Source organism: Tupaia chinensis, unplaced genomic scaffold (genome assembly GCF_000334495.1).
Source record: "Tupaia chinensis unplaced genomic scaffold, TupChi_1.0 Scaffold138407_1, whole genome shotgun sequence".
NCBI classification, from domain to species: Eukaryota; Metazoa; Chordata; class Mammalia; order Scandentia; family Tupaiidae; genus Tupaia; species Tupaia belangeri.
The window spans coordinates 1640308-1665220 of NW_006198305.1; the positions used below are offsets into that span (position 1 = coordinate 1640308).

The following is a 24913-nucleotide window of genomic DNA, read 5'->3' on the forward strand; positions in this document are numbered from 1 at the left end:
CCCTCGCCGGGAGGGTCCTGGAAAGCTCAGAACAAAGGCTGACAGCCCGCCCGTAGGTCCTCCCGCACTGTCCAGTCCTAGCACGCGTGAGGGGCGTCGGGTCGGAGAGTCCCCCGGAACTGCATGTCCTCACCGTCCCCCGGGATGAGTAAGACCGGGCGCTGGGAGAGCAGCGCTGTCCCGGTGCAGAGCCTGGCGCCCTGAGGTTCTTCCTTAACTCTTTCGTTGCTGATTCAGTTACATCTGCCAAAGTTGGACTGTAAATAAAAAGAGGAAAACCTTTGAAAGCTGGCACTATTACACAGTTGCAAGGTAATTATTGTATAGCAGTAACAGTGCTGAGTGTCCCAGTTAAATGGGTGTTATTGGAAGGAGGAAAGTAGGCGTTTCCTCCAAGGCTTACTGACTTGGAAAGGTTAGGTGCCTTGAGTGCTTTTTGTTAAGTTCAAACCAAATGACTTGTTGGGGCCAGTAGGCTGGCCTTAAGGGATGGCCCTGAGTGTGAGAAACGAGTGTGCTTTTCTTGGCGGTTCTGCTGCCCATGCTGCGTCTTTTTTAACTCGTTCCTTTTGCCATACATTCGTTAGGTGCTTTCATGGTGCCAAGCACTGTTTAATTTTTCTCATGTTACCTCATTTAATTCAGTTTTCGTAGTCCCGTCAGATAGGCGATACTGTCCGCTGTTTCATACTGGAGGGAACAGGTGAAGAGAAGCCACTTGGTGGAAGCCCCCTAATTGTCACAAGGTAGTTCTACTTTCCTTTAGTTGGCATTGCTTACGTGTTAAGCTGGGAATCTGTGGCTATTACGTTCCTCTCTGAAGTGCTGTCTTGAGAGGTTTTTGCTATCGGGCACATGTAGCTTGCCAGAGACAGAGACAGAAAGCGAGAAATCACCCCCCCTCCCCCCAGGGATGGCCAATCCCTTTTCTATTCTCCTCTCCAGATCTTGGGCACACAGGTGACTTTAAGCCACCTGGGGGTTTTGTTGTTGTTGTTGTTTTTCAGAGGAAGGAGAAGGCTTTGATCCATGCAAATAGGTTTTTTTTTGAGAGATTTTTGCTATAAGTGCGCATGCGCTCGCCAGAGAGAGAGAGAGAGAGAGAGAGAGAGAGAGAGACATAGAGACATAGAGACATAGAGACGGAAAGCGAGAAATCACCCCCCAGGGGGGATGGTCACTCTGCAGTCCCTTCTCCTCCATTCTCCTCTCGGGATCTTGGGCACTCACGCACACGCACCCGGCGTGAGTTTTAAGCCACCGGGTCTGGGCCGCCAACCTGCGGGTAGACTACGTGGGAGTCCAGCGACATAGCCATTACGCTAACTGCTGGTTCCCCAAATAGTTATTTTTATTATGTTCTTTCTGAGACTTGTCCATACACGCACACATTTTTCATATGATTACAATCATGACAATGTACAATTTTACATATCAATTTTTTATCACGAGTTGTTTATCACATACTGCACCATAAAAGATCACCTTCCCTTTATTTATTTATTTATTCATTTAAATTTATTTATTTACATTCATTCACTGTACATCATTACAGCATACAAAATGAGATTTTCCATCTACAATACACTGTATATTGGCTCAATCAAGCACATCAACATATGTGTTATTGTCAACAAATAATTTTCTATTTCTTGTTTCCTGTATATTTTGTTTTTTTTTTTTTTAAGCCACCTGAGTTTAAGCCACCGGGTCTGGGACTTCAGTTGTGAGTCCAATGACAGCCATTAACACCAACTACTGGTCCCTAAGTGCTGTCTTTTGAACTGAGCTGTTAACCCTTCCTCCTTACCATTCTTCTGTTGTCTGTAGCCTCTTTTAGTCATTGTTACCACACAGCTGTTTAGATTCCTGGCAAAAACCAATAAACAAAAGCCCCAATGAAGTGAATCCTTTTGCATCTTTATAACTACAATATAAAGAATTTATTTTCTTTTGAATCCTAGATCCTGCACCAGTTCAACTTATAGTTCAGTTTTTGGAGCAGGCTTCCAAACCTTCAGTTAATGAGCAAAACCAAGTTCAGCCTCCACCTGATAACAAGAGAAACCGTATTTTAAAATTACTTGCTCTTAAAGTTGCTGCACATTTGAAGTGGGACTTAGACATATTAGAGAAAAGGTATGCAAGATTTAAATGAGATTTCGTTCAGAGTACTATTTATGGATCTTGGTTTATTTCTGTTGTGTTTTTATGATATTGGCCTTTAAAGTGAAACTTATTTTTCTGTGTATTCTTGGTAAAATGTGCAAGTATTTTTCAAAAGGTATAAGAAGGTATTTGAATGTTAGATGAATTTAAGTCACCGTAATTGCTGAGACTGAGTGATATAGACATGGTGGTTCATTATATTATTCTGTCTACTTTTGTATATGTTTAAGTTTTTTTCCTCCCAATTTTTTGCCAGATGGCATGTGCACTCATAGGGGGCTGGGGAGGAGAGGACTAAGGAAGCCTCCCTCCCAGCCCCTTGCCACACACACACACACACACACACACAGTGGGGGGCCACACCGCAGTCCCTTTTCCATTTCTCCTTTTGGGCATGCACCCAAATGAGCCCAGTCTGTTTTTGAAGCTTCTTAATCCAAGACTGGAACCACTCAATTGGCCACATGGGATCCAGCTGCCTCAACCACTATGCCTCTAGCCAGCTCATAAGTATTTTTCATAACAAAAAGTTTTTAAACTCTTTTCATATTTGATAGGAAAACCTGAAAATTTGGTTCCTTAGCAGTGTAGTTATTTTCAGGGAAGATAGGGGATTGTCTATTTTGTGCTGTGTATGTAACTAGCATGTAAACATGTACCTTTCGCTTCTTCCTTTTAAGTTTATCTGTTCCAGTGCTGAATATGCTACTAAACGAGCTCCTCCGCATCAGTAAAGTTCCTCCTGGAACAAAGCATGTCGACATGGATCTGGCCACTTTACCTCCAACCACTGCCATGGCTATACTCCTCTACAATAGATGGTAATTTGTCATCATTCCAGAATCTGCTAGGTAGCCTGGTTTAATTGCACGGTGACTTTCAGTTGGATTCCTTTAAGGGACCCCCTTCTGTTCCAGAGTTCTTTTAGAGGCTCTGGGGAATTATGAGTTTGAAGGTGGAGAAAATTTGTGATTGCAAGATGAAAAACAGTCTGATAAAAATGGGGGTAATTTATAAAGTATTATATGTTAATAATTTATTATACAAATCTGCTAAGGAGTACTTGAGAAAATAACAGAAGTAACATCTATAATGTATTAAATTTTCTTTTTCCTGTCTTTTTTTTTTTTTTTTTCAGGGCAATTAGGACAATTATTCAGAGTAGTTTTCCTGTCAAACAGGCAAAACCTGGACCCCCACAGTTAAGTGTGTAAGTTGGCAGATATGACTTTTACTTGACATTTTTCTGTCAGAATTTTAAACTATAACTTTCATTAACCCTATTACAGAAGAAGTAGAGCAGAAGTAGGAGCAGAAGGCCTGTGTGGAAAGTTTGTTCAGAGGCATTAGAGAATCAGGTACTGCTCTAGCTATGTAGAGTAGAGAGCTCTGAGAAAGAAGGGGTGTACTTGAGAATTGTGCCGTTTCTCTGGGTGAGCGTTAGCTGATCTGCTTAAAAGTGTTACTTTTTTTTTCATTGAATTGTCTTGAAGATTTCTTTTGTATGAAGGAATTATTTTAATATATGTATATAAATTTAGTGTACAAAAGCTAATCATAAAAGTTTTATCACATGGGATTTTTTAAGTGAGTTTTTTTTTTTTTTTTTCCATTTGTTTGTCAGGGGAGCTATAGGGCTTTTTAGCTCTGAGAGACAGAAAGCGAGAAGTCACTTCCTGCTTGGAAGGAGGGTGGCCACACTGCAATCCCTTCTCCTCCATTCTCCTCTCAGGATTTTGGGCGTGTGCGTGTGCACACACGTGCCTAGTGTGAATTTCAAGCCGCTGGTTCTGGGACTCGAACTGCATTGGCCATGTGGGAATCCAGCAATGTAACCCCTATGCCATCTGCTGGTCCCATCAAATGGGAGTTTTAAGCCTCATTGTTAAGTACTAGGTAACCTCTTACCTCAGTTTCTAATTTGACATAAATGGGCTTTTATTGTTAATTTTACTCTTAAATTAAGGATTGATTTAATGCAAAACAAATGAGAAAATAATGGCAAATTAGTAAGCATAATAGTTGAAGTTTTTGTTTTTAGTTTCAAGCATAAAATTGAATAGCATTAAATGTTTTTTATCAAAATTATTTTATTATTATTAATTTTTTTTAATTTGACCAGAGAGAGACAGGGAAAGTGAGAAATCAAGTCACCAGATCTGGGACTCAAACTATGGTCAGCCATGTGGGAGTCCAACTCCTTAGCCACCACGCCACCTGCTAGCCCCAGCATTAAATGTTTTTATTTAGAGTCAGCCAGATGGTGTGGTAGTTAAGGCAGCTGGATCCCACATATTAAGCATTTCAAGTTCCAGACCTTGAAAATCATGCTGGGCGTGTGTGCATGCATGCCCCAAATCCTGAGAGGACCATGGAAGAGAAGGTATTCTGGTATGACCATCCCCACAGGGGTGATATCTCACTTTTCTTCTGTCTCTCTTTCTCCATCTTGCTCCATGCCCTATAGCAAAGCTTTAAAAAAAAGCTTTTATAATAAGTGAATTCCTGGGGCCAGTAGGTGGCATGGTGGTTAAAGTGCTGAACTCCCACATGGCTGTATGTGATTTGAGTCCCAGACCTGGCAGCTTGAAAATCATGCTGGGTGTGTGTGTATGCCCAAAACTCCAGGAGGAGAGGAGATTGTGGCAGGGCCATGCACCCTACCTCAGAGGGGGTGGGGATGAGGTGATTTCTCATTTTCCTTTTCACTGGTTCTCTCTCCATCTCTGGCAAAAACCTAAAAAAAATCCATAAGTTGAACTTCCTTTTTTTTTTTTTTTTTTGCTGTAAGGCGCCTGTGCTTGTCGAGAAAGATAGAAACAAAGAGAAGAAAAGTGAGAAATCACTCGCTCAAAGGGGATGGCCACACTGCAATCCCTTCTTCATCTCCTTTCAGGATTTTAGGCACCCATTTACAAACGTCTGTTGTGATAGGACTCAAACTATAGAATTGGCCATGTAGGATCCAGCTGCCTTAATCTCCACACCACCTGGTGGACCTTGAACTCACTTTCAATAATAATGCTTGGGACCAGCAGTTAGCGTAATGGCTGTGTTGCTGGACTCCCATGTAGTCGACTAAGGTTCGAGTCCTGGACCCAGTGGCTTAAACTCACGCCGGACATGTGTGAGTGCGTACCCAAGATCCCGAGAGGAGAATGGAAGAGAAGGGATTGCGGCGTGGCCATTTCCCCGGGGGGTGATTTCTCACTTTCTGTCTCTCTGTCTCTTTCTGGCAAGCGCACACGCCCTATAGCGAAAACCTCTCCAGAAAGAAAAAAGAATGATGCTTGTATTAAGTTTTTGAATTTTTCAGTCTTTTTTTAAAACTTGCCAGAGTGTACATGTGCTTACAGAAGAGAGAGAAAGCACCCTCAAGTGGAGCACGATCATACCGCAATCCCTTCTTCATTTCTCCACTCTGTCAGTATTTGGGAATGCATGCACAAATGCCTGGAGTGTTTTTCAAACTGCTGGGTTGGGAATTTCAGCTGCATCATCAGCCATGTGGGATTTGGTTCCCTTAATCACAAGGCCGAGTCTGGCCCAGAATTTTTGTCTCGAGAGTAATCTTTGGTACTCTTCTTTTTAATCATTTCTCTCTAGTATGAATCAGATGCAACAGGAAAAAGAGCTCACAGAAAATATTTTGAAAGTGGTGAGTATCATTGTCAGTTACACTGTAACGTTTCTGAACACCTTTTGAGTATTGTATATATGTGTAACCAGATGAAATTGGTATTGGCCACTCAAGAGCCAGTACTTGGTGGAAAGGAAAACTAGCTTTATTCAGGTGGCCAGAAATCTGGGAAGATGACAGATTAAAGTCCAAAAATATTTACCCTGTCCCAGGCTATCTAGAAGATTTTTGAAGAAGTGAAGTATGCTGTATAGCCCACCACAGCTGTTCTTCATTTCTTGACCAATCTCATGGGGGAAACTTAACATCAGGGTTGTTTTGAGCTGTGTTTATGTTGGTTAGACCTCTTTTTTTTTCTTTCTTTCTTTTTTTTTTGTAGGAGAGAGATTTTTGCTGTAGGGCACGTGTGCTCGCTAGAGAGACAGAAAGGGAAGAATCACCCCCCTGGGGGAATAGCCATGCTGCAATCCCTTCTCCTTCATTCTCCTCTTGGGATTTTGGCCACTCAAAACACCTGGCATGAGTTTTAAGCTGCTGAGTCTGGGACTCGAACTGCAGTCAATTATGTGGGAGTTCAGCAATGTAACCATTACATCTCTGCTGGTCCCTGACCTCATTTTCTTTTATTTTTTCAAAGAATTATTTTATTGGGGCCGGCAGGTGACGTGATGGATAAGGGTGCTGGACTCCCACATGGCCAACCACAGTTCAAGTCCTGGACCTGTCCACTTGGTTTCTTTCTCTCTCCTTCTCTCTCCCTCTCTGGTCAAATTAAAATAAATAAATAAATGAATTAATTAAATAAAGTTAAATAAAATAATTTCTTTTAAAAAAGAATTATTTATTTTATTTTGACCAGAGAGGGGCAGAGAAAGAGAGTGAGAGAAAATGAGAAAGCAAGCCACCCGGTCTTAGACTCCAGTTGTGGTTGGCCATGTGGGAGGAGTCCAGTGCCCTTGACCCACCATGCACCTTGCCCAGCGGCCCCACCTCATCTTTTTTTTTTTTCAATTTTTACCTTTTATTTTTTTTAAGGATTATTTTATTTAACATTCTTTCTTCATTTATTTATTTATTTTGCATTTTGACCAGAGAGAAATGGAACGAGAAAGAGGGAACTATGGTCGACCATATGGGAGTCCAGCACTCTTAACCACCACACCACCTGCCAGCCCCTATTTTATTTATTTTAATTTGACCAGGGAGAGACAGTGAGAGAGAGAGAGAGAGAGAGAGAGAGAGAGAGAGAGGTAAAAAGCAAGCCACCAGATCCAGGACTCAAGCCACTAGGACTAGGTCCAGGACTTGAACCATAGCTGGCCATGTGGGAGTTCAGTGCCCTTAACCACCATGCCTCCTGCTGGCCCCTAGACCTCATTTTTAAGGCAGAAGATTTTTTCTTCCTTTTTAATTATTTTATTTATTTATTTAAATTTGACCAGAGAAGGACAGTGAGAGAGAGAGAGAGGGAAAGTGAGAAAGCAAGCCACCAGATCCAGGACTCAAGCCACTAGGACTAGGTCCAGGACTTGAACCATAGCTGGCCATGTGGGAGTTCAGCACCCTTAACCACCACTCCACCTACTGGCCCCAAGGCAGAAGTTTTTATCTTTCTCAAGCACATTTGTTTCTTGGGTTGTAGTCTCAAGGCCTAGTCGCTGTAGGAGTTCATTAAAGACATAATTAATTTTTACAAGTTAACCCAATTGTACTAGTTTTAATACAGAGTTACTTTGTGCTCGCTTTGGCAGCACATATACTAAAATTGGAACGATACAGAGAAGATTAGCATGGCCCCTGCACAAGGATGACACACAAATTCATGAAGCTTTCCATATTTTTTCTGATTTGTGCCCGAATAAATAAAGACACGGTGTCCAGAGAGAAAAAAATATATATATATAGAGAGAGTTACTTTGGTTCCTCTTGTATTCTTGCTATAGATACATCTTCTTTTTTTTTGAGAGGTTTTTTCTATAAGGCGCATGCACTCACCAGAAAGACAAGAGAGAGACAGAGAGACAGGAAGCGAGAAATCACCCCCCAGGAGGCATGGCTGCGCCGTAATCCATTCTCTTCTCGGGATCTTGGGCACGCACGCACATGTGTCTGGCGTGAGTTTAAGCCAGTGAGTCAGAGACTCAAACCATGGTCGACTACATGGGAGTACAGGAACATAGTCATTACGCCAAGTGCTGGTCCCTAGATACATCTTCTCATGTTATGACAGTTGTGAATGTCTATTTGTAGTGACATCACTTTTTACAGTTAGGGCACAGGTAATACTAAAAACTGTCCAGGTTTTGGATTCTTTCTTTTTTTTTTTTTTAATTACTTTATTGAAATTTAATTAATTAATTATTTTTTTTTAATTTGACCACAGAGGGACAGAGAGAGAGAGAGAAAGTGAGAAAGCAAGCCTCCAGGTCCAGGATTCAAACTGCAGTCGGCCATGTGAGAGTCCAGTGCTCTTAACCACCACGCCACCTACCAGCCCCCAGGTTTTGGATTCTAATGAGGAGTGTTCTATTACTGATTCAGTTGCTGAATTATTTTTTAAAGGATTATTTTAGTTAACTTTACTAAATTATTTATTTATTTTTAAATTTGACTAGAGAGGCACAGAGCAAGAGAGAGAAAAAGTGAGGAAGCAAGCCACTAGGTCCAGGACTCGAACCATAGTTGGCCATGTGGGTGTCCATTGCCCTTAACCAGCATGCCTCCTGCTGGCCCTACTATTATTGAATTATTGCATGATACTTTATCAGATAAGAGAAATTGATCTGACTGTTGATGCCATTGTTTACAGTAACTATAATTGTATTCTTAATTACTTTCATAGTCAGAAAATTGAAAGTTTATTCCTTAATTGATTTGCTTAGTAGAAAAGTAGAAATGTAAGAGTTTCTATAATTTAAAAATCTCTAGTTTTAATATAGAGTTCTTTTTAAACACCTATCAATACAGTGTTCCAGGGATACCATGTAAGGTGAGGAAAGAGAAAAACGATTCGTGTCCATAATCTTTTTTTTAAGAATTATTTATTTATTTATTTAATTCCATTTGTTATTATTTTTTCAGTTTCACCAGAAAAAAGAGAAAGGGAAATTGAGAAAGCAAGCCAGCAAGCCACCAGGTCTGGAACTCGAACCACAGTTGGCCACATGGGGATCTGGCACCTTTAATCACCATGCCACCTGTGTCTGTAATCTTTGAAGTATTTTTCTTCATTATCTTCTTCATAGGAAAGACATTAATTTTTTTTATATTTTTTATTCTAAGTAAGTTACCATGTTTCATTTGATAACTTTATTTCAATAGGTTTTTTCTTTTCTTTTTTTTTTTTTTAAGAATTATTTTATTGGGACCAGCAGTTAGCATAATGGTTATGTTGCTGGACTCCCATGCAGTCAACTACGGTTGGAGTCTTGAAGCTGGTGACTTAAACTCACACTGGGCATGTGTGCATGCGTGCCCAAGATCCCAAGAGGAGAAGGGATTGCGGCATGGCCATCCCTCCTAGGGGGTGATTTCCCGCTTTCTTTTTTTTGGAGAGATTGTTTTTTTTTTTGTGCTATAGGGCGTGTGCACTCGCCAGACAGACAGAGACAGAGAGACAGAAAGCGAGAAATCACACCCCGGGGGGATGACCACGCCACAATCCCTTCTCCTCCGTTCTCCTCTTGGGCACGCACGCACATGCGCCTGACGTGAGTTTTAAGCCACCAGGTCCGGGACGCGAACTGCGGTTGACTGCGTGGGAGTCCAGCGACATAGCCATTATGCTAACTGCTGGTCCCAATTTCCCGCTTTCTGTCTCTCTCTTTTTTTCTGGTGAGCGCACGCACCCTGTAGTAAAAACCTCTCAAAAAAAAAAAGAATTATTTTATCTAACCTCATTTTTATTTTAATTCGACTAGAGAGGGACAGAGAGAGAGGGAGAGAATGAGGAAACAAGCCATCAGGTCTGGGACTTGAACCACAGTTGGCCATGTGGGAGTCCAGCGCCCTTAGGCACCACACCACCTGCCAGCCCCTATTTCAAGAAACTTTATTTCACCCTTGCCATGTTAATTTTTTTTTTTTTTTTGAGAGATCTTCACTGTAGTGTGTGTGTGCTAACCAGAGACAGAGATAGAAAGCAAGAAATCACTGACTGGGGGTGATGGCCATGCCACAGCCCCTTCTCCATTCTCCTCTCAGTAGTTTGGGCTTACATCCACAAGCATCTAGCTTGAGTTTCAAGCCGCTGGATCTGGGACTGAAACCACTGTCAGCCATTTGGGAGTCTGAGACATAACTGCTACACCATCTGCAGGCTCATTAAATTTTTTTTTTTAGTAGATCAATACACTGAGCTTCTGATAATCTTGCGATTTGGGGGGGCAGTTAATGTAATCAAGTACTCCTATTTTTGTGTTTTAATTTGTTTTATTGAATTTCTCTAGCTAAAAGAACAAGCTGCTGATTCTATTTTGGTACTAGAGGCAGCCCTAAAATTAAACAGGGATCTTTATGTCCATACGATGAGGACTCTTGATTTGTTGGCCATGGAACCGGGCATGGTAAATGGAGAAACAGAGAGTTCTGCTGCTGGACTGAAAATCAAGACCGAGGAAATGCAGTGCCAGGTATTTCAGTACTTAGTCAAACTGTGGCGGCGTTTGGGAAATTTTTGTTTGAGATCATCCTGGTATTTTTCTATTAGAATTTATTTCTGTCTTTATCTCTTTGATTTTTGACTTATGGTACTACGAAAAGTGTTTGCATCTTTTTAAATTTGTAAATTGTATATAAGACTTGAGTTGAAATTTTTCTAAAAGAAGTGAAAGGGAAACTTCATGTGCTTTATTGTTGCATATAGATTCCTAGTTGTATTTAGGAAAGAGAAGTATGGAGAATGCAGTGAGTATATGGTTGATTTTCAGGTAATTCATATTTTTATAAATCTAATCAGGCAAAAAAAACAAGTAATATGTTGGATTGAAAACTCTAGATCCCCTGGGAACCAGCAGTTAGCGTAATGGCTATGTCGCTGGACTCCCATGTAGTTGACCACGGTTCGCATCCCGGACCTGGCGGCTTAAAACACGCCGGGCGCGTGTGCATGCGTGCCCAAGATCCTGAAAGGAGAATGGAGGAAAAGGGATTGAGGCGTGACCATCCCCTCTGGGGGGTGATTTCTCGCTTTCTGTCTCCCTGTCTCTCTCTGTCTGTCTGGCGAGCGCATGCGCCCTATAGTGAAAACCTCTCAAAAAAAAAAAAAAAAAAACAAACTCTAGATCCCCTTAGACAAAATGTCTAACTTTTCAAAGATCTTAAGATTATTTGCTCTAAGTCTGGGCCCTAGTTCCTTTGACAGCTTTCAGTTAATGCGTATTCTCAGATACTAGTTTATGCACTCACGTATTTTTTTTCCTGCTAGACTGTAAACTCTTTTGAGGTTTATCTTATTTTATATAACCTGAATTATGTCTAGCACAGAACCTTGAATATAATAGAAATTTAAAATATTGGATGATTACCTGAAGAAGGCCACTGAAACAGTGCCTTTTAAACTATATTCTTTTTCTTTAGTTGTATGAGGTGGCATGGCTTTTTCCCCCTTTCTTTTTAAATTGCCAGAGTGCACATATGCTCACGGTAGGTGGGAATGTGAGGGGGGGAACACATGGACACACACACACACACACACACACACACACACTGGGATGTGCTCGTACCACAGTCAGTTCTCCCCTTCTCTTGTCTCTATTCTGTCAGGATTTGGATTTGGAACGTGCAGATACCTGCACACATACCCAGGATGTGTTTTTCTTTTTATTTTTCAAAGAATTATTTTATTTAACTTTACTTACTTTTTTTAGTACTTTTTTTTTGGCCAGAGAGGGATAGAGTGAAAGAGAGAGAGAGAGAGAAAGTGAGAAAGCAAGGTGCCAGTTCTGGGACTTGAACTGTGGTCGATCATGTGGGAGTCCAGCACCCCCAACCACCACGCTACCTGCCAGTCCCACCAAGGATGTTTGTCAAGCTTCCAGGGCCACGATTTGAATCGCAGGTGTCCATATTTGAGAAACATGTGTTTTCATGCTTCTGGGGCTGGCCCAATATGGCTTCTTTCATCACTATTTTCCATCTGGAAAGGGGCCAAAATAGTTTTGACATTGTTCAGAAAATGCCTTTTCAGATAAGCCAGAGTTTAGGGCTAACAGTAATTATTTTTTCAAGACCTCATGTGATGGAGTTTATAGTGGGATTAGGAATAGAAGTAATGAGGTATTGATACTTGGTAACCTTTTAAAATTGCTGATGAAGCTTAATTTAGGAGGGCTTTGGGGAATGTAGAACTCACAGTCTTTCAAAGTCTGTTTCATTAGTAGGACCAGCGATTGGTATGATGGTTAATGTGCTAGACTCCCACCTGGCTGACTGCAGTTTAAATCCCAGACCCAGTGGCTTGAAAATCATGGCAGGCACATGTGCCCAAAATCCCAGAAGGAGATTAGAGGAGAAGGGATTGCCATCTTTTCTGTCTCTCTTCAGTGTGCACACATGTACTGTGACAAAAACCTTAAAAAAAAAAAAAAAAAGTTATTGGTAAGGCCTGACCCAGTAGTCCAGTGGTTAAGGGAACTGGATCCCACATGTCCAACTGCTTTTTGAATTCTGGTCCCAGCAGGTTGAAAAACACCGTGTGTGTGTGTGTGTGTGTGTGTGTGTGTGTGTGTGTACATCTATAATGCTGTCAAGGTGGAGAAATGGAGGAGAAGAGATTGTGGTTTGACCGTGCCCCATTGTGGGGGTGCCACCTCCCTTTCCCCTTTCCTCTCTGTTTCTCTCTCTAGAGAGGTCATGTGCCGCCCAGCAGTAAAGGAAAAGTCACTGATAGTACTTAATGATTTTCACAGTGTAGTCCAAAACAAAACTGCTGGGAAACACTTAGATGGAACTAAGCAAACTTAATTTTTTTTTTTTTTCTTTTAGTTTGCTCACTGGAGAGAGAGGGAGGGCAAATGAAAAATCATCTGTAGGGGTAGATGGCCATGCATCATTCCCTTCTCCTCCATTCTCCTTTCAGGATTTTGGGCCCATGAGTGCACGTGCCTGGTGTGTTTTCAAGCTGCCAGGTCTAGGACTCAAACCATGCAGTTAGCCTTATGGGATCTAGTGCCTTAACCTCCATGTCACCTGGCGGCACTCAGAATTCTTTTAACTACATAGCTGAGTCATAATTCTTTTTTCCCCCTTTTGTAAATGCAAAAGGTGTGTGCACGTGAAAGGGGGGGGAGAGCGAGTGAGTGAGCGAGGGAGCATGTACATGTGAGGGGGAGCACGCCTACCCCCACTGTGGCCTGAGCTTGCCACAGTACCTTTTCATCCAGTTCTCCATTCTTTCAGGATCCTGGGCACATGCACGTGTATCCTGTGTTTTTCAAGGTCCTAGAGCCTAGGACTTGAACTTTGGCCACGTGGGATCTAGCTTCCTCTGTGCAGCACCTTGCCACTGCACTACAGAGCTGGCCTTAGAGTTCCTATTCTTTGAGTGGCCAATCAGTGATAATTTTAATTTTCTGAGGTGTGAGAACATAAAGTACATTCTTTTTTTTTTTTTTTTTTGCCAGAGGGTGTGTGCACTCATTGATGGAGGGAGGGAAATGAAAAAGCTCTCACCATGGTAGGTGGTCAGGTTGCAGTCCCTTCTCCATTTCTCCCTCTTTTTGAGATTTGGGCAAGCACACACACCCTTTGTGTGTGTTTTTTTTTTTTTTTGGAGAGATTTTCACTGTAGGGCGCGTGCTCTCGCCGGACAGACAGAGAGAAACATAGAGACAGAAAGTGAGAAATCACCCCCCAGGGGGGATGGTCATGCTGCAATCCCTTCTCCTCTCGGGATCTTGGGCACGCACGCACACGCGCCCGGCGTGAGTTTTAAGCCACCGGGTCCGGGACACGAACCGCGGTCGACTACGTGGGGGTCCAGCGACATAGCCATTACGCTAACTGCTGGTTCCCACCCTTTGTGTTTTTTAGGCGCATTCGACCACATGAGATCCAGCCGCTTTAACTGTTGTGCCCCCTGCTAGCCCTACAAAGTACATTCTATACCGGAGTTTACCTAAGACTCACAAGAAGAACCATCTAATTTTTTTCCTCAGTAAAACTAAGTGTGACTGTCCTTGTTTGTTAGCAGAAGTCCCTACTTTTTGAGACTTGGTGGGAGGCATAACCTGCTTTTGTAACAGAAACTAAGAACTCAAATCCTAACCTCATCCTGTTTGAGGGCAGGCATACCACAGATTTGGCAGGTGATGCACTTAGTTTGAGACTGAATCAGGAGGCTAGTCAAGGATAGAGACATCTGGGAACCAGCAGTTAGCATAATGGCTATGTCGCTGGACTCCCACGTAGTCGACTGTGGTTCGAGTCCCGGACCCGGTAGCTTAAAACTCACACCGAGCATGTGTGCGTGCGTGCCCAAGATCCTGAGAGGAGAATGGAGGAGAAGGGACTGCGGCGTGACCATCCACCCTGGGGGGTGATTTCTCGCTTTCTGTCTCTATGTCTCTGTCTGTCTGGCGAGCGCACGTGCCCTATAGTGAAAACCTCTCAAAAAAAAAAAAAAAAGATAGAGACATCTATTATAGTGGTGACAACAGTGACAGTAAAATTTAGTTTTCAGTAGCAGAGCTTTCAGGAATGTAGTAGCTACTGGTGATACAAACTGTGGAATGGAGTGGAGCGTTAATATCCCCTGCTGTGGGGAACCAGCAGTTAGCGTAATGGCTATGTTGCTGGACTCCCATGTAGTCGACCGCGGTTTGTGTCCCGGACCCGGTGGCTTAAAGCTCACGCTGGGCGCGTGTGCGTGCATGCGTGCCCAAGATCCCGAGTGGAGAATGGAGGAGAAGGGATTGTGATGTGACCATCCCCCCGGGGGGTGATTTCTCGCTTTCTGTCTCTATGTCTCTCTCTGTCTGTCTGGCAAGCACACGCGCCCTATAGTGAAAACCTCTAAAAAAAAAAAAAAGAAAAAAAGAAAAATCCCCTGCTGTGGTGTCTGCCCGAACTTTCCGCCTGAGTGCTTTCCACTTTGTTTTCCTAGGCTGCTCTGTCCTTCCCAATAACTCTGTCTGCTATCTGAAATCTGAGTAGTAACGATTTTTTGCTGCAGTCAGTCCAGTTGGTCTCTGTTGCTTGTAACTAAGAACACTGATTGTATCTCTGCATGTTGAAATAGATCTTTTATTTTTTTCCTGAGAAAAGGGGAATTATGAGTTTTGCCAGCTCTTAAATACATGAAAAATTGTTAAGCAGATTGATACTCATTTCCATTTCAGGTGTGTTATGATCTGGGAACTGCATACTTTCAGCAAGGCTCCACAAATTCAGCTGTCTATGAAAATGCCAGAGAAAAATTTTTTCGAACCAAAGAACTAATTGCAGAGGTAAATATAGTCGTAATAATTGCATAATATTCAGACCATCCTTAAGACGTATGTAGATAAAACAGCTGTATATTTGGCTTTTATTTTTCTGATAAAACAGTGTGTTCATTGTAGCAAATTTGGTAAATTCAAAAAAATGCTCAAAACTAGTTTAAAGGGGTGAGCAAGTGGTGTGGTGGTTAAAGTGTTATACTGCTACATGGCCGACTGCAGTTTGAGTCCCAGACCTGGAAGCTTCCTTTCTTACTTTCTCTCTCTCTGGTAAGCACACATGCGCTGTAGCAAATTGAAGAATAATGATAATGATGAGCAAAACTAAGTAAAAAATGCTTTTAAAAAAACTGGTTTAAAAAACGTCTGTATTTCTACTTGAACATAACCTATCCTTGGTATTTCTTTCTTTTTTTAAGGTTTTTGCCATACAACTTGTGTGCTTGCTGGGGAGTAAAAGAGAGTAAAATAGTGAGAAGGAAAGTGAGAAATTACTCCTCATGGCAGATGTTCATGCTGCAATCCCTTCTCTATTCTCCTGGGATTTGGGGTATGCACTTATACACACCTGGCATGAGTTTCAAGCTTCTGAGTCCAGGACTCAAACCATGGTTGGCCATGTGGGAGTCCAGTGCTTAACCATCATGTCATCTGCTGGTAACCCCCTCCCCCTTTTTTTAAAACTATTTCAGCATATTTCCCTCCAGGTTTTTTTTTTTTTAATTAAGAAAAAAATTATATTTTTTAATTTGCTATAGGGCATGTGTGCTTACAAGAGAGAAGAAGAAAGAGAAAGTGAAAAAGCAAGCTCCCAGGTCCAAGACTTGAATTACAGTCAGCTATGTGAGAGTCCAGTGCCTTAAACATCACACCACCTGGTGGCTCCTCTGTTTGTTTTTATACAATTAAGCTCATATCGTTCAGTCTATTTTATGTCTTCCTTAGATCTTTGAATAGATATTTTAAAATATATTATGTTCTGTTATGTGGAAGTACTGATTTACTGTATTTCGCTGATGTTTTGAGATTTAGGTTTATTCTTTATTACAGAGCTACAGTATATCTCTGAGCATAAATTTTTGTTCCCTTTTTTTATGCCTTCAAATTGATTTTCTATAAATAGAATTACTATATCAACAGTTGTTAATTTTAAAAAATATTTATTTAGTTTTTATTTATTCATTTTAATTTGACAAGAGAGAGAGGGGGAAAGTGAGAAAGCAAGCCACCACGTCTGGGACTTGAACCATGGTTGGCTGTATGGGAATATCCAGCACTTTAACCACCTTGCCACCTACTGGTCCCAACAGTTGTTAATTTTTTAAAGGCTATAATTTATAAAACCAAATTACTTTCTAGATATATTTCTCATAGGATATTTCAGTCAGTAGTAGTGGACTATGTTTAAAAACCTTTTTTTTCCTTATTAAGTTGATGGGAAACTGGAGTATCTCTTATAAATTTGCCTTTTTAAAATTCCTAATGGGGGACCAGCAGGTGGCATGGTGGTTAAAGCACTGGACACTCCTACATGGCCAATCACAGTTCAAGTCCTGGACCTGGTGGCTTACTTTCTCACTTTCTCTTTCTCTCTGGTCAAATTAAAATAAATAAATGAATAAATAAAATTAAATAAAAATAATTCTTTAAAAAATTCCTAATGGGTTCAACTTTGAAAATTTTTTTGAGAGGTAGTACCTTTTATTTTGAGATAGAATGTTCTTTAAAAAATTATAATTTGACCAGAGGAGGATCGACTGAGTGCATGCATGCAAGAGAGAGAAAGTGAGAAGGCAAGCCACCAGGTCTGGGACTCGAACTGCGGTTGGCCATGTGGGAGTCTAGTGCCCTTAACCACCATGCTACCTGGTGGCCCCTGTAGCCTTTATTTTGAAAATTGGACATGGTATGGTGGGGGTAGGTAATAATTTTTCAATCTGCTAAGAAAATAAAAAGGAAAATCTTACCTGGAGGCCTTTACTATCAATATCTAGGTTGCACAGTCTAGCCCAGAACCATAATTCACGTAACAGCAAAACTCACTTGGCTCAATGGCCACTTCTGTTATTCCGATATTATATTTATCATCCTCATCTGGGTTAGTTTGTTGCTTCTGCCCAGCATAAAATTCCAGGAGAGCTGTAAAGGTATGGGAAGAAAGCCCAGGGATATCACCATCATCTTGAGTCACTCATCTGACAACTATCTATAACCAGCTGCACGTACATAGGCCTAAAAATGTGTTCTTTGTTTGAATTTTTATTATTCAGATGACTGAATTTGAAAGTACAAGAAGACTTTAAACAATTCATGAAAGGGACCAGTAGATGACATAATGGTTACGTTGCCGGACTCCCACATGGCCACTTGTGGTTTGAGTCCCAGACTCAGTGGCTTAAAACTCAAACCAGGCAGGGACCAGCAGTTCGCGTAATGGCTGTCACTGGACTCCCACGTAGTTGACTGCGGTTCGAGTCCCGGACCCAGTGGCTTAAACTCCTGCTGGGTGAGGTTCTAGTCCTGGGCCCAGTGACTTAAACTCACGCCATGTGCGTGGGTGCCCAAGATCCCGAGAGGAGAATGGAGGAGAAGGGGTTGTGGCGTGGCCATCCCCTCTGGGGGTGATTTCTCGCTTTCTGTCTCTCTGTCTCTCTCTGTCTGGTGAGCGCACGCGCCCTATAGCGAAAACCTCTCCAAAAAAACAAAAAAACAGAACTCACACCAGGCACATGAAGGGGGGTGGAGGAGAAGCTTGCAACACAGCTTGCCAACTGGTGGCGTAGTGGTTAAGGGCACTGGACTCCCACATGGCCAACTGTGATTTGAATCCTGGACCTGGTGGCTTGCTTTCTCTCTCTCTGTCACTCTCTAGTCAAATTAAAATAAATAAATAAAGTTAAATAAAAATTTTAAAAAAATTATGAAAAAATTGTGGTTAAATTATGAATTCATCTTGGTGAATTGAAATCACCAAAAACTTGAAATCCATGCACAGGCTTTTTTTTTTAATACATTTTTTTTCCTAGGAGTAGCTCTAAAGCATGTCAGGTTTTTTTTTTTTAGTATTTTTTATTTAACTTTTAAAATTTATTTGTTTATTCATTTTAGTTTGATCAGAGAGGGATAGAGTGAGAGAGAAAGCGAGAAAGCAAGCTGCCAGGTCTGGGACTTGAACCATGGTCAGCTATGTGGGAATCCGGCGCTCCCAATCACCACGCCACCTGCCAGCCCCTAGACTTTTCTTTTTTCATAATATGTGTTTTCAGTGAACTTTTTGAAGACTCCTCATATATACGTAAGCTGGTTTTTATGTGTCTAGAGCTTGGAAAAGTTCTGCTTCAATTTTTTTCTTTCCTTGGGAAAGAAACTAAGTGCCAAGGGGGTTTAATTTAGATGTATTATAGACCCATTATGAATCCTTTACTTTGCCTGAGGAACTCATTAGATTTCTAATTTTATAACATTTTGGGTATAGTAATTTAAAACTTTGGATTTTTCAAATGTTTATTTATTTACTTTTTTTTTTAAGAGATTTTTTTCCCATAGGGTGTGTGTGCTTGCCAGAGACAGAAAGTGAGAAATAACCCACCCCCCTCACCCCTGCCATGATGGGGGATGGCCATGCCGTAATTCCTTCTCCTCCGTTCTTCTCTTGGGATCTTGGGCATGCACACATGCCCAGTGTGAGTTGTAAGCAGCTGGGTCTGGGATTCTAACTACAGACAACTTCATGGGAGTTCAGTGATGTAACCATTATGCTATCTGCTGATCTCAGATATTTATTTAAAAAAAAAAACAAAACTGTTTTAGTAGAAGCATTTCTATTTTCAGCTGAGTGAAGATAATGAGATTTCTTTGCTCTGTTTCATTCTCTGCCTGATAAATGTACTTTATGAATTTTTAAGCTTTTTTTAAATGTTCACTCTTTGTTATTGTCTTGTCATATATACTTAGAGCAGTAATTTTTTTTTTTTTTTTTTTTTCCATTGGCCTGAAAACTCTGAACTCTTAATGTTTTTTTTTTTGGAGAGATTTTCACTATATGGCGTGTGCGCTCGCCAGACAGACAGAGAGAGACAGAGAGACAGAAAGCGAGAAATCACCCCCCAGGGGGGATGGTCACGCCGCAATCCCTTCTCCTCCATTCTCCTCTCGGGATCTTGGGCATGCACGCACATGCGCCCGGCGTGAGTTTTAAGCCACTGGGTCCAGGACGTGAACCGTGGTCGACCACGTGGGAGTCCAGCGACATAGCCATTACGCTAACTGCTGGTTCCCTGAATTCTTAACTCTTTTTGTGAAGGACCAAGTAGTAAATAAATTTTAAGCTTTGTGGATCATATTAAGTTTGTGTTATTAGGTTTTTTGTTTTATTCCCACCATATCAACCCTTTATATAATTTTTTTAAAGAATTATTTTAACTTTATTTATTTTAATTTGACCAGAAAGGGACAGAGAGTAGGAGAGAGCGAGAGAAAGAAAGAAAGAAAGCCACCAGGTCCGGGACTTGAACCATAGTTGGTCATGTGGGAGTTGGGTGCCCTTAAGCACCACGCAACCTGCTGGCCCCAGCCCTTTATATAATTTAAAACCCTCAAAATTATTTAAGGAGTGAACCGAAAGAGACTATAAGCTGGATTTGTTTGACCTGTAAGCAGTGGTTTCCTGACCCCTACTGTAAAGCTGTAGCTTTTTCATTTTTTATGGTTCTTCTAGTTCTGAATTATTTTATTTATTTTTTTGCAGTATACTTTTTTATTGTCATATATTTTTTTTAATTTATTCATTCTCTACATTAATTCACTATATACCATCACAACACACAAATGAATTTTCCATCCAAAATACACTGTGCATTGGCTCAATTAGTTCTGAATTATTCATAGCGTGTTCTTATATTATAAAAATGTGCTAAGTGAGTACTAGACTGTTGTTTATGTTATACTAATGGATACCTTTTACTTTACAGATAGGTTCATTATCTCTTCATTGTACCATAGATGAGAAGCGGTTAGCTGGCTATTGTCAAGCGTGTGATGTTCTTGTACCTTCTTCTGATAGTACAAATCAGCTGTTGACGCCATATAGTCAAGTTCATATTTGTTTGAGGTCTAGCAACTATCAGGTAAGATGTCTGATGGGGGTGCAGTGGTGTAGTTGAAACATTTTGGAAGCCAGATGAACTGAGTTCAAATCCTGGCACTGCCATTTGCCAGTTGTGTGATTTGGGGCAAGACACATAAACTGTCAGGCTGTCTTGTAAAACAGTGGTAATGATTATCCCATTTCATAAGAGTCATAGGAGAATCAAATGAGAAGGCAACTCACTAGACAGATGTTAGTTTATTATTATTTTTATTTTTCCTCCTTGAAGGTATATACAGTATGGCCATGTTAACTAAATCCTGTGTGGAATCTGTAAGCAGAACTTTTTTAACTTCTAAAATCACAGGTAGACAGCTTGAATTTTATGAAGTCTGTTGTTTTGTGTCTGTTTTGAAAGTATGGCCTTGTAGCCTAGTTTCATTACTTTATTAATACTTTCTATATACTATAACTAAAGGAGAAAATGAGCAGAGTGGTTTTGGTAGGTTTCAGTGGGCTCTTACAAAGCTAGTTTGCTAGTAAGCCCGATCATCATCTCAGTTTTACTCATGGAAAGAGCCTGTTGAGTTTTGGTTTTGTTTTTGTTTTTTAAAATTTCTTTTGTAAGAGAAACAGGTATCCTCAGCAGGGTTTTCATGTTGTAATCCAACCTCAGCCATCCTGGATCACGTCCACATCCATTGTGCACCGAGAAGCCTTGGGATGTGAACCTGGGATTTTTCCATGTGGAACCAGCCTTATTGAGCATTACATTACTTCTACACCTCTGTCTGGCCCGAGTTTGTTGAGATTTTTTTTTATTGGCCCCTGTGGGTTCTTATCTTTAGTTTTATATTACAAACCACAAGGAATTAGATTTTTCACTTTAAAGATCTTTTTTCTTTTTAAAGGAATATTTTATTTAAACTTATTTATTTATTTAAATTTGAGGGACAGAGAAAGAGAGAGGGAAAGTGAGAAAGTAAACCTCCAGGTCTGGGACTCGAACCATGGTCAGTGCCCTTAACTATTATGCCACTTGAGGTCTTAGACTTTAAAAATCTTAACTGGGGGACCAGCAGGTGGTGTGGTGGTTAAGGCGCTGGATGCTCCCACATTGCTGACCACGGTTCGAGTCCTGGACCTGGTGGCTTGCTTTCTCACCTTCTCTCTCTCTCTTTGTCTGTGTGTGTCTCTCTGGTCAAATGAAAAGTAAATGAATGAATAAATAAAGCTAAATAAATCATTTTAAAAAATCTTAACTGGGAAGTCTTTATTTTAGAGAATGAACAGTGCCTTCATGTTATTTAGCTCAAAGTATTATAGGGACATGAAATGACAAACCTGTAACTTGATAGTTTGTGTCTCCATTTGGGCTTTTTTTTTCTTTAGAGTGATTTTTGCTATCAGGTACATGCACTCACTGGAGAGACAGAAAGAAACAGACAAAAGGCAAGAAATTACTCCTCAGGGGAGATGGCCACACCACAATCTCTTCTCCTTTCTTCTCATGGGATTTTGGGCACACATACCCAGCATGAGTTTCAGGCTGCCGGGTCTAGGACTCACACTGTGGATGATCATGTAGGAGTCTGCCTCAACCATTATACCACCTGCTAGCCCCTCTAATTGGGCTTTTATCCCAGTTTTATATTTCACTCTTCACATAGAGCATTTTTATTAAGAGTGTTTTTTTCTATAGGGCACATGCACTCACTAGAGAGACAGAAAGTGAAAAATCACCCTCCCCACCGGGGGGATGGTCAGGCTGCAATCCCTTCTCAATTTTCCTCTCGGGATTTTGGGCACACATGGACACACACTCGGCGCAAGTTGTAAGCCATTTGCTGGCCCCCAAGAGTGTTTTTTTTCCTCTTATAGAAAATAAATGAAGAGGGGATACTGCTTCACCCTATGTTTGGCTCTATTTTTAAATACTGTTTTGTCCCAGGGAAGAAAATTAAACTTTCTTGAAGATGAATTATAGATGTTGGTGAATTTATTAAAGACTTGTGGTCATTCAGTTGTAAGTCTCTAGTATAGGCCTTTTTTTTTTTATAGACTGTGTTTTTTATTTACTTAATTTTATTTATTCTTATTATTTTTTATTTTGACTGGGGGTGGGGAGAGAGAGAGAGAGAGAGAGAAAGAGAGAGAGAGAAAGCGAGCCACGAGGTCTGAGACTCAAACTGTGGTTAGCCCTGTGGGAGTCTAGCACTTTAACCACCACATCACCTGCATGTCCTAAAAGTCTCCCTTTTTTTTTGTTTTAAAGAGAAATTTTTGCTATAGGATGCATATGCTTGCCAGGGAGACAGAGACAGAAAGTGAGAAATCATCTACAAGGGGGAATGACCGCACCACAGTCCCTTCTCTAGTCTCCTCCTGGGATCTTGGGCGTGCACAGGCATGTACCCAATGTGTTTTAACCCGCCAGGTCTAGGACTCAAACTGTAGTTGACTATGGGAGAATCTAGTGATGTAACCATTACAATACATGCTGGTTCCTCTAGTCTTTAAGTTTTTGGTGAATGAGGACTAGTTATGGTAAGAGAAGGTTCAAGAACTTACTGGAGAGGTAAAACCTATGCCAACAGGATCTTAGAAATATTACCCATAGATAGGTTCCTATTATTGTGAATATAATAAAGTGCCAGAATAAGTAGCTGAAAAGGGAAAAATAGGGACCAGTAAGTGGTGCAGTGGTTTAAAGTGCTGGACTCCCACATGGCTGAGCACAGTTTGAATCCTAGACCTGGTAGCTTGAAAATCGCGCTGGGCATATGTGTGTGTGTGCGCGCGCATGCCCAGAATCCCAGGAGGAGAATGGAGGAGGAGGGGTTGCAGTGCGGCCATTCCCCCAGGGGATGATTTCTCACTGTTTCTCATTCTTTTTCCAACTAGCACATACTTTTTCCCTATGGCACAAACCTTAAAAGGAAAAAAAAAAAAGGAGAAAGGGGAAAAATAATGATTTTATTGTAGCTCTGACACCATTTTAGTTATGTATATAGGAGTATCTTAGAAGAAGTTATATTTACTTATTTGAATAGGATTCTTTGTATATGAAATGCAGTTTTTGTTTTGTACTAAACAAGCAGGAGTTAAACAGCTATAACAGATGTGTCTCCTCACATTCGGGAAGTGGCTGACTTGTTCCTGTAGAGCCCTGCACTGCTCACGTTTTGTTTATGGAGGTGAAACAGTTGCTCTGTAGGTTTGAAACCACTTTTGTTAGAGCACTGATTAGCCTTAACTGTTTCCAAAAATTCTCTACTTTATCTCCCCACACTATTACCCCTTGTTTCTCTCCTCTAACATTTCTTACAAAAGAGCTGAGAAAAGTCTGTGTTAATGTGAGTATTTTTCAGGATTCACTAAATTATATATTTTAAACCATTAAAAAATTTTTTTAAAAAATAATTATTTATTTTTATTTATTCATTCATTTATTTTAATTTTACCAGAGAAAGAGAGAGAGAGAGAAAGTGAGAATGCAAGCCACCAGGTCCATGACTCAAACCATGGTTGGCCATGTGGGGGTGTCCAGTGCCTTAATCACCACGCCACCTGCTGGTCCCCTAAGGTTTTTGCCATAGGGAGGGCTTGCGTGCTTGCCACAGAGGAGAGAGACAAGAGAGACAGAGGGGGAGATGGCTGCACTGACGTCCCTTCTCCATTCTCCCCCTGAGATTTTGGGCACACATGCACACATGCCCATTGTGTTTCAAGCCACCAGGTCCAGGATTCCAGTAGTGGTTAGCCATTTAGGAGTTCAGCACCCTACTTTACCTACTGGCTGGCCCTAAACCATTTAAATTTATTGGAATTGTTAGTATATATTTTTCCCAGTTGATTTATTTTATTATAATTTTGCTATAGGGTATGTGCACTTGACAGAGAGAGAGAGAGACAGAGAAAGTGAAAAATCACTCCCCAGGGGCCCCCTTTTCCTCCAGTCTCCTTTGGAATTTTGTACACACACGTATCCACATGCACCTGATGTGATTTTCAAGCTGCTGGGTCCAGGACTTGAACTGTGCAGTCAGCCAGATGGGATCCCATGCCTTAACCTTGTGCCACCTACTCTGGCTTAGTCATTATTTTTTTTGGAGAGTTTTTTTTTTTGTTATAGGTCACATGTGCTTGCCAGACAGAGACAAAAAGCGAGAAATCCCCCCACCCCCCCAGGGGGAATGGCCACGCCACAGTTCTTTCTCCTCCATTCTCCTCTTGGGATCTTGAGCGCACACACATGCGCCTGGCATGAGTTTTAAGCCATTGGGTCTGGGACTCGAACCACGGTCAACTACATGGGAGTCCAGTGACATAGCCATTACGCTAAGTGCTGGTCCTGGCTCAATTATTTTTAATTAATAGTTTTTTTTTAAAGAGTTGTTTTATTCAGCTTTATTTACTACAATTATTATTTTTTTAAATAATTATTTTATTTAACTTCATTTATTTATTTATTTTTATTTGATCATTTGACCAGAGAGGGGCAGAGAGAGAGAGAGAGAGAGAGAGAGAGGGAAATAAGAAAGCAAGCTGCCAGATCCTGGACTCAAACCACCATCAGCC

At 41.1% G+C, this 24913-nt stretch overlaps 1 protein-coding gene and 1 non-coding gene across 2 annotated transcripts in view; both read left to right on the forward strand.

Moving 5' to 3' along the window:
• INTS8 (integrator complex subunit 8) overlaps nucleotides 1–24913 on the forward strand; it is a 76133-nt gene that overhangs the window by 6136 nt on the left and 45084 nt on the right. Inside the window, exons 4-10 of the mRNA XM_014592735.2 lie at nucleotides 1965–2139; nucleotides 2850–2990; nucleotides 3308–3379; nucleotides 5776–5827; nucleotides 10258–10440; nucleotides 15148–15255; nucleotides 20217–20372. Of these exons, the coding sequence (XP_014448221.2) occupies nucleotides 1965–2139; nucleotides 2850–2990; nucleotides 3308–3379; nucleotides 5776–5827; nucleotides 10258–10440; nucleotides 15148–15255; nucleotides 20217–20372 (887 nt within the window). The remainder of the gene's footprint in view (nucleotides 1–1964; nucleotides 2140–2849; nucleotides 2991–3307; nucleotides 3380–5775; nucleotides 5828–10257; nucleotides 10441–15147; nucleotides 15256–20216; nucleotides 20373–24913) is intronic.
• Nucleotides 7545–7651, forward strand: LOC114004524 (U6 spliceosomal RNA). The gene has a single exon (XR_003546661.1). It is a non-coding gene; the product is annotated as a U6 spliceosomal RNA (small nuclear RNA).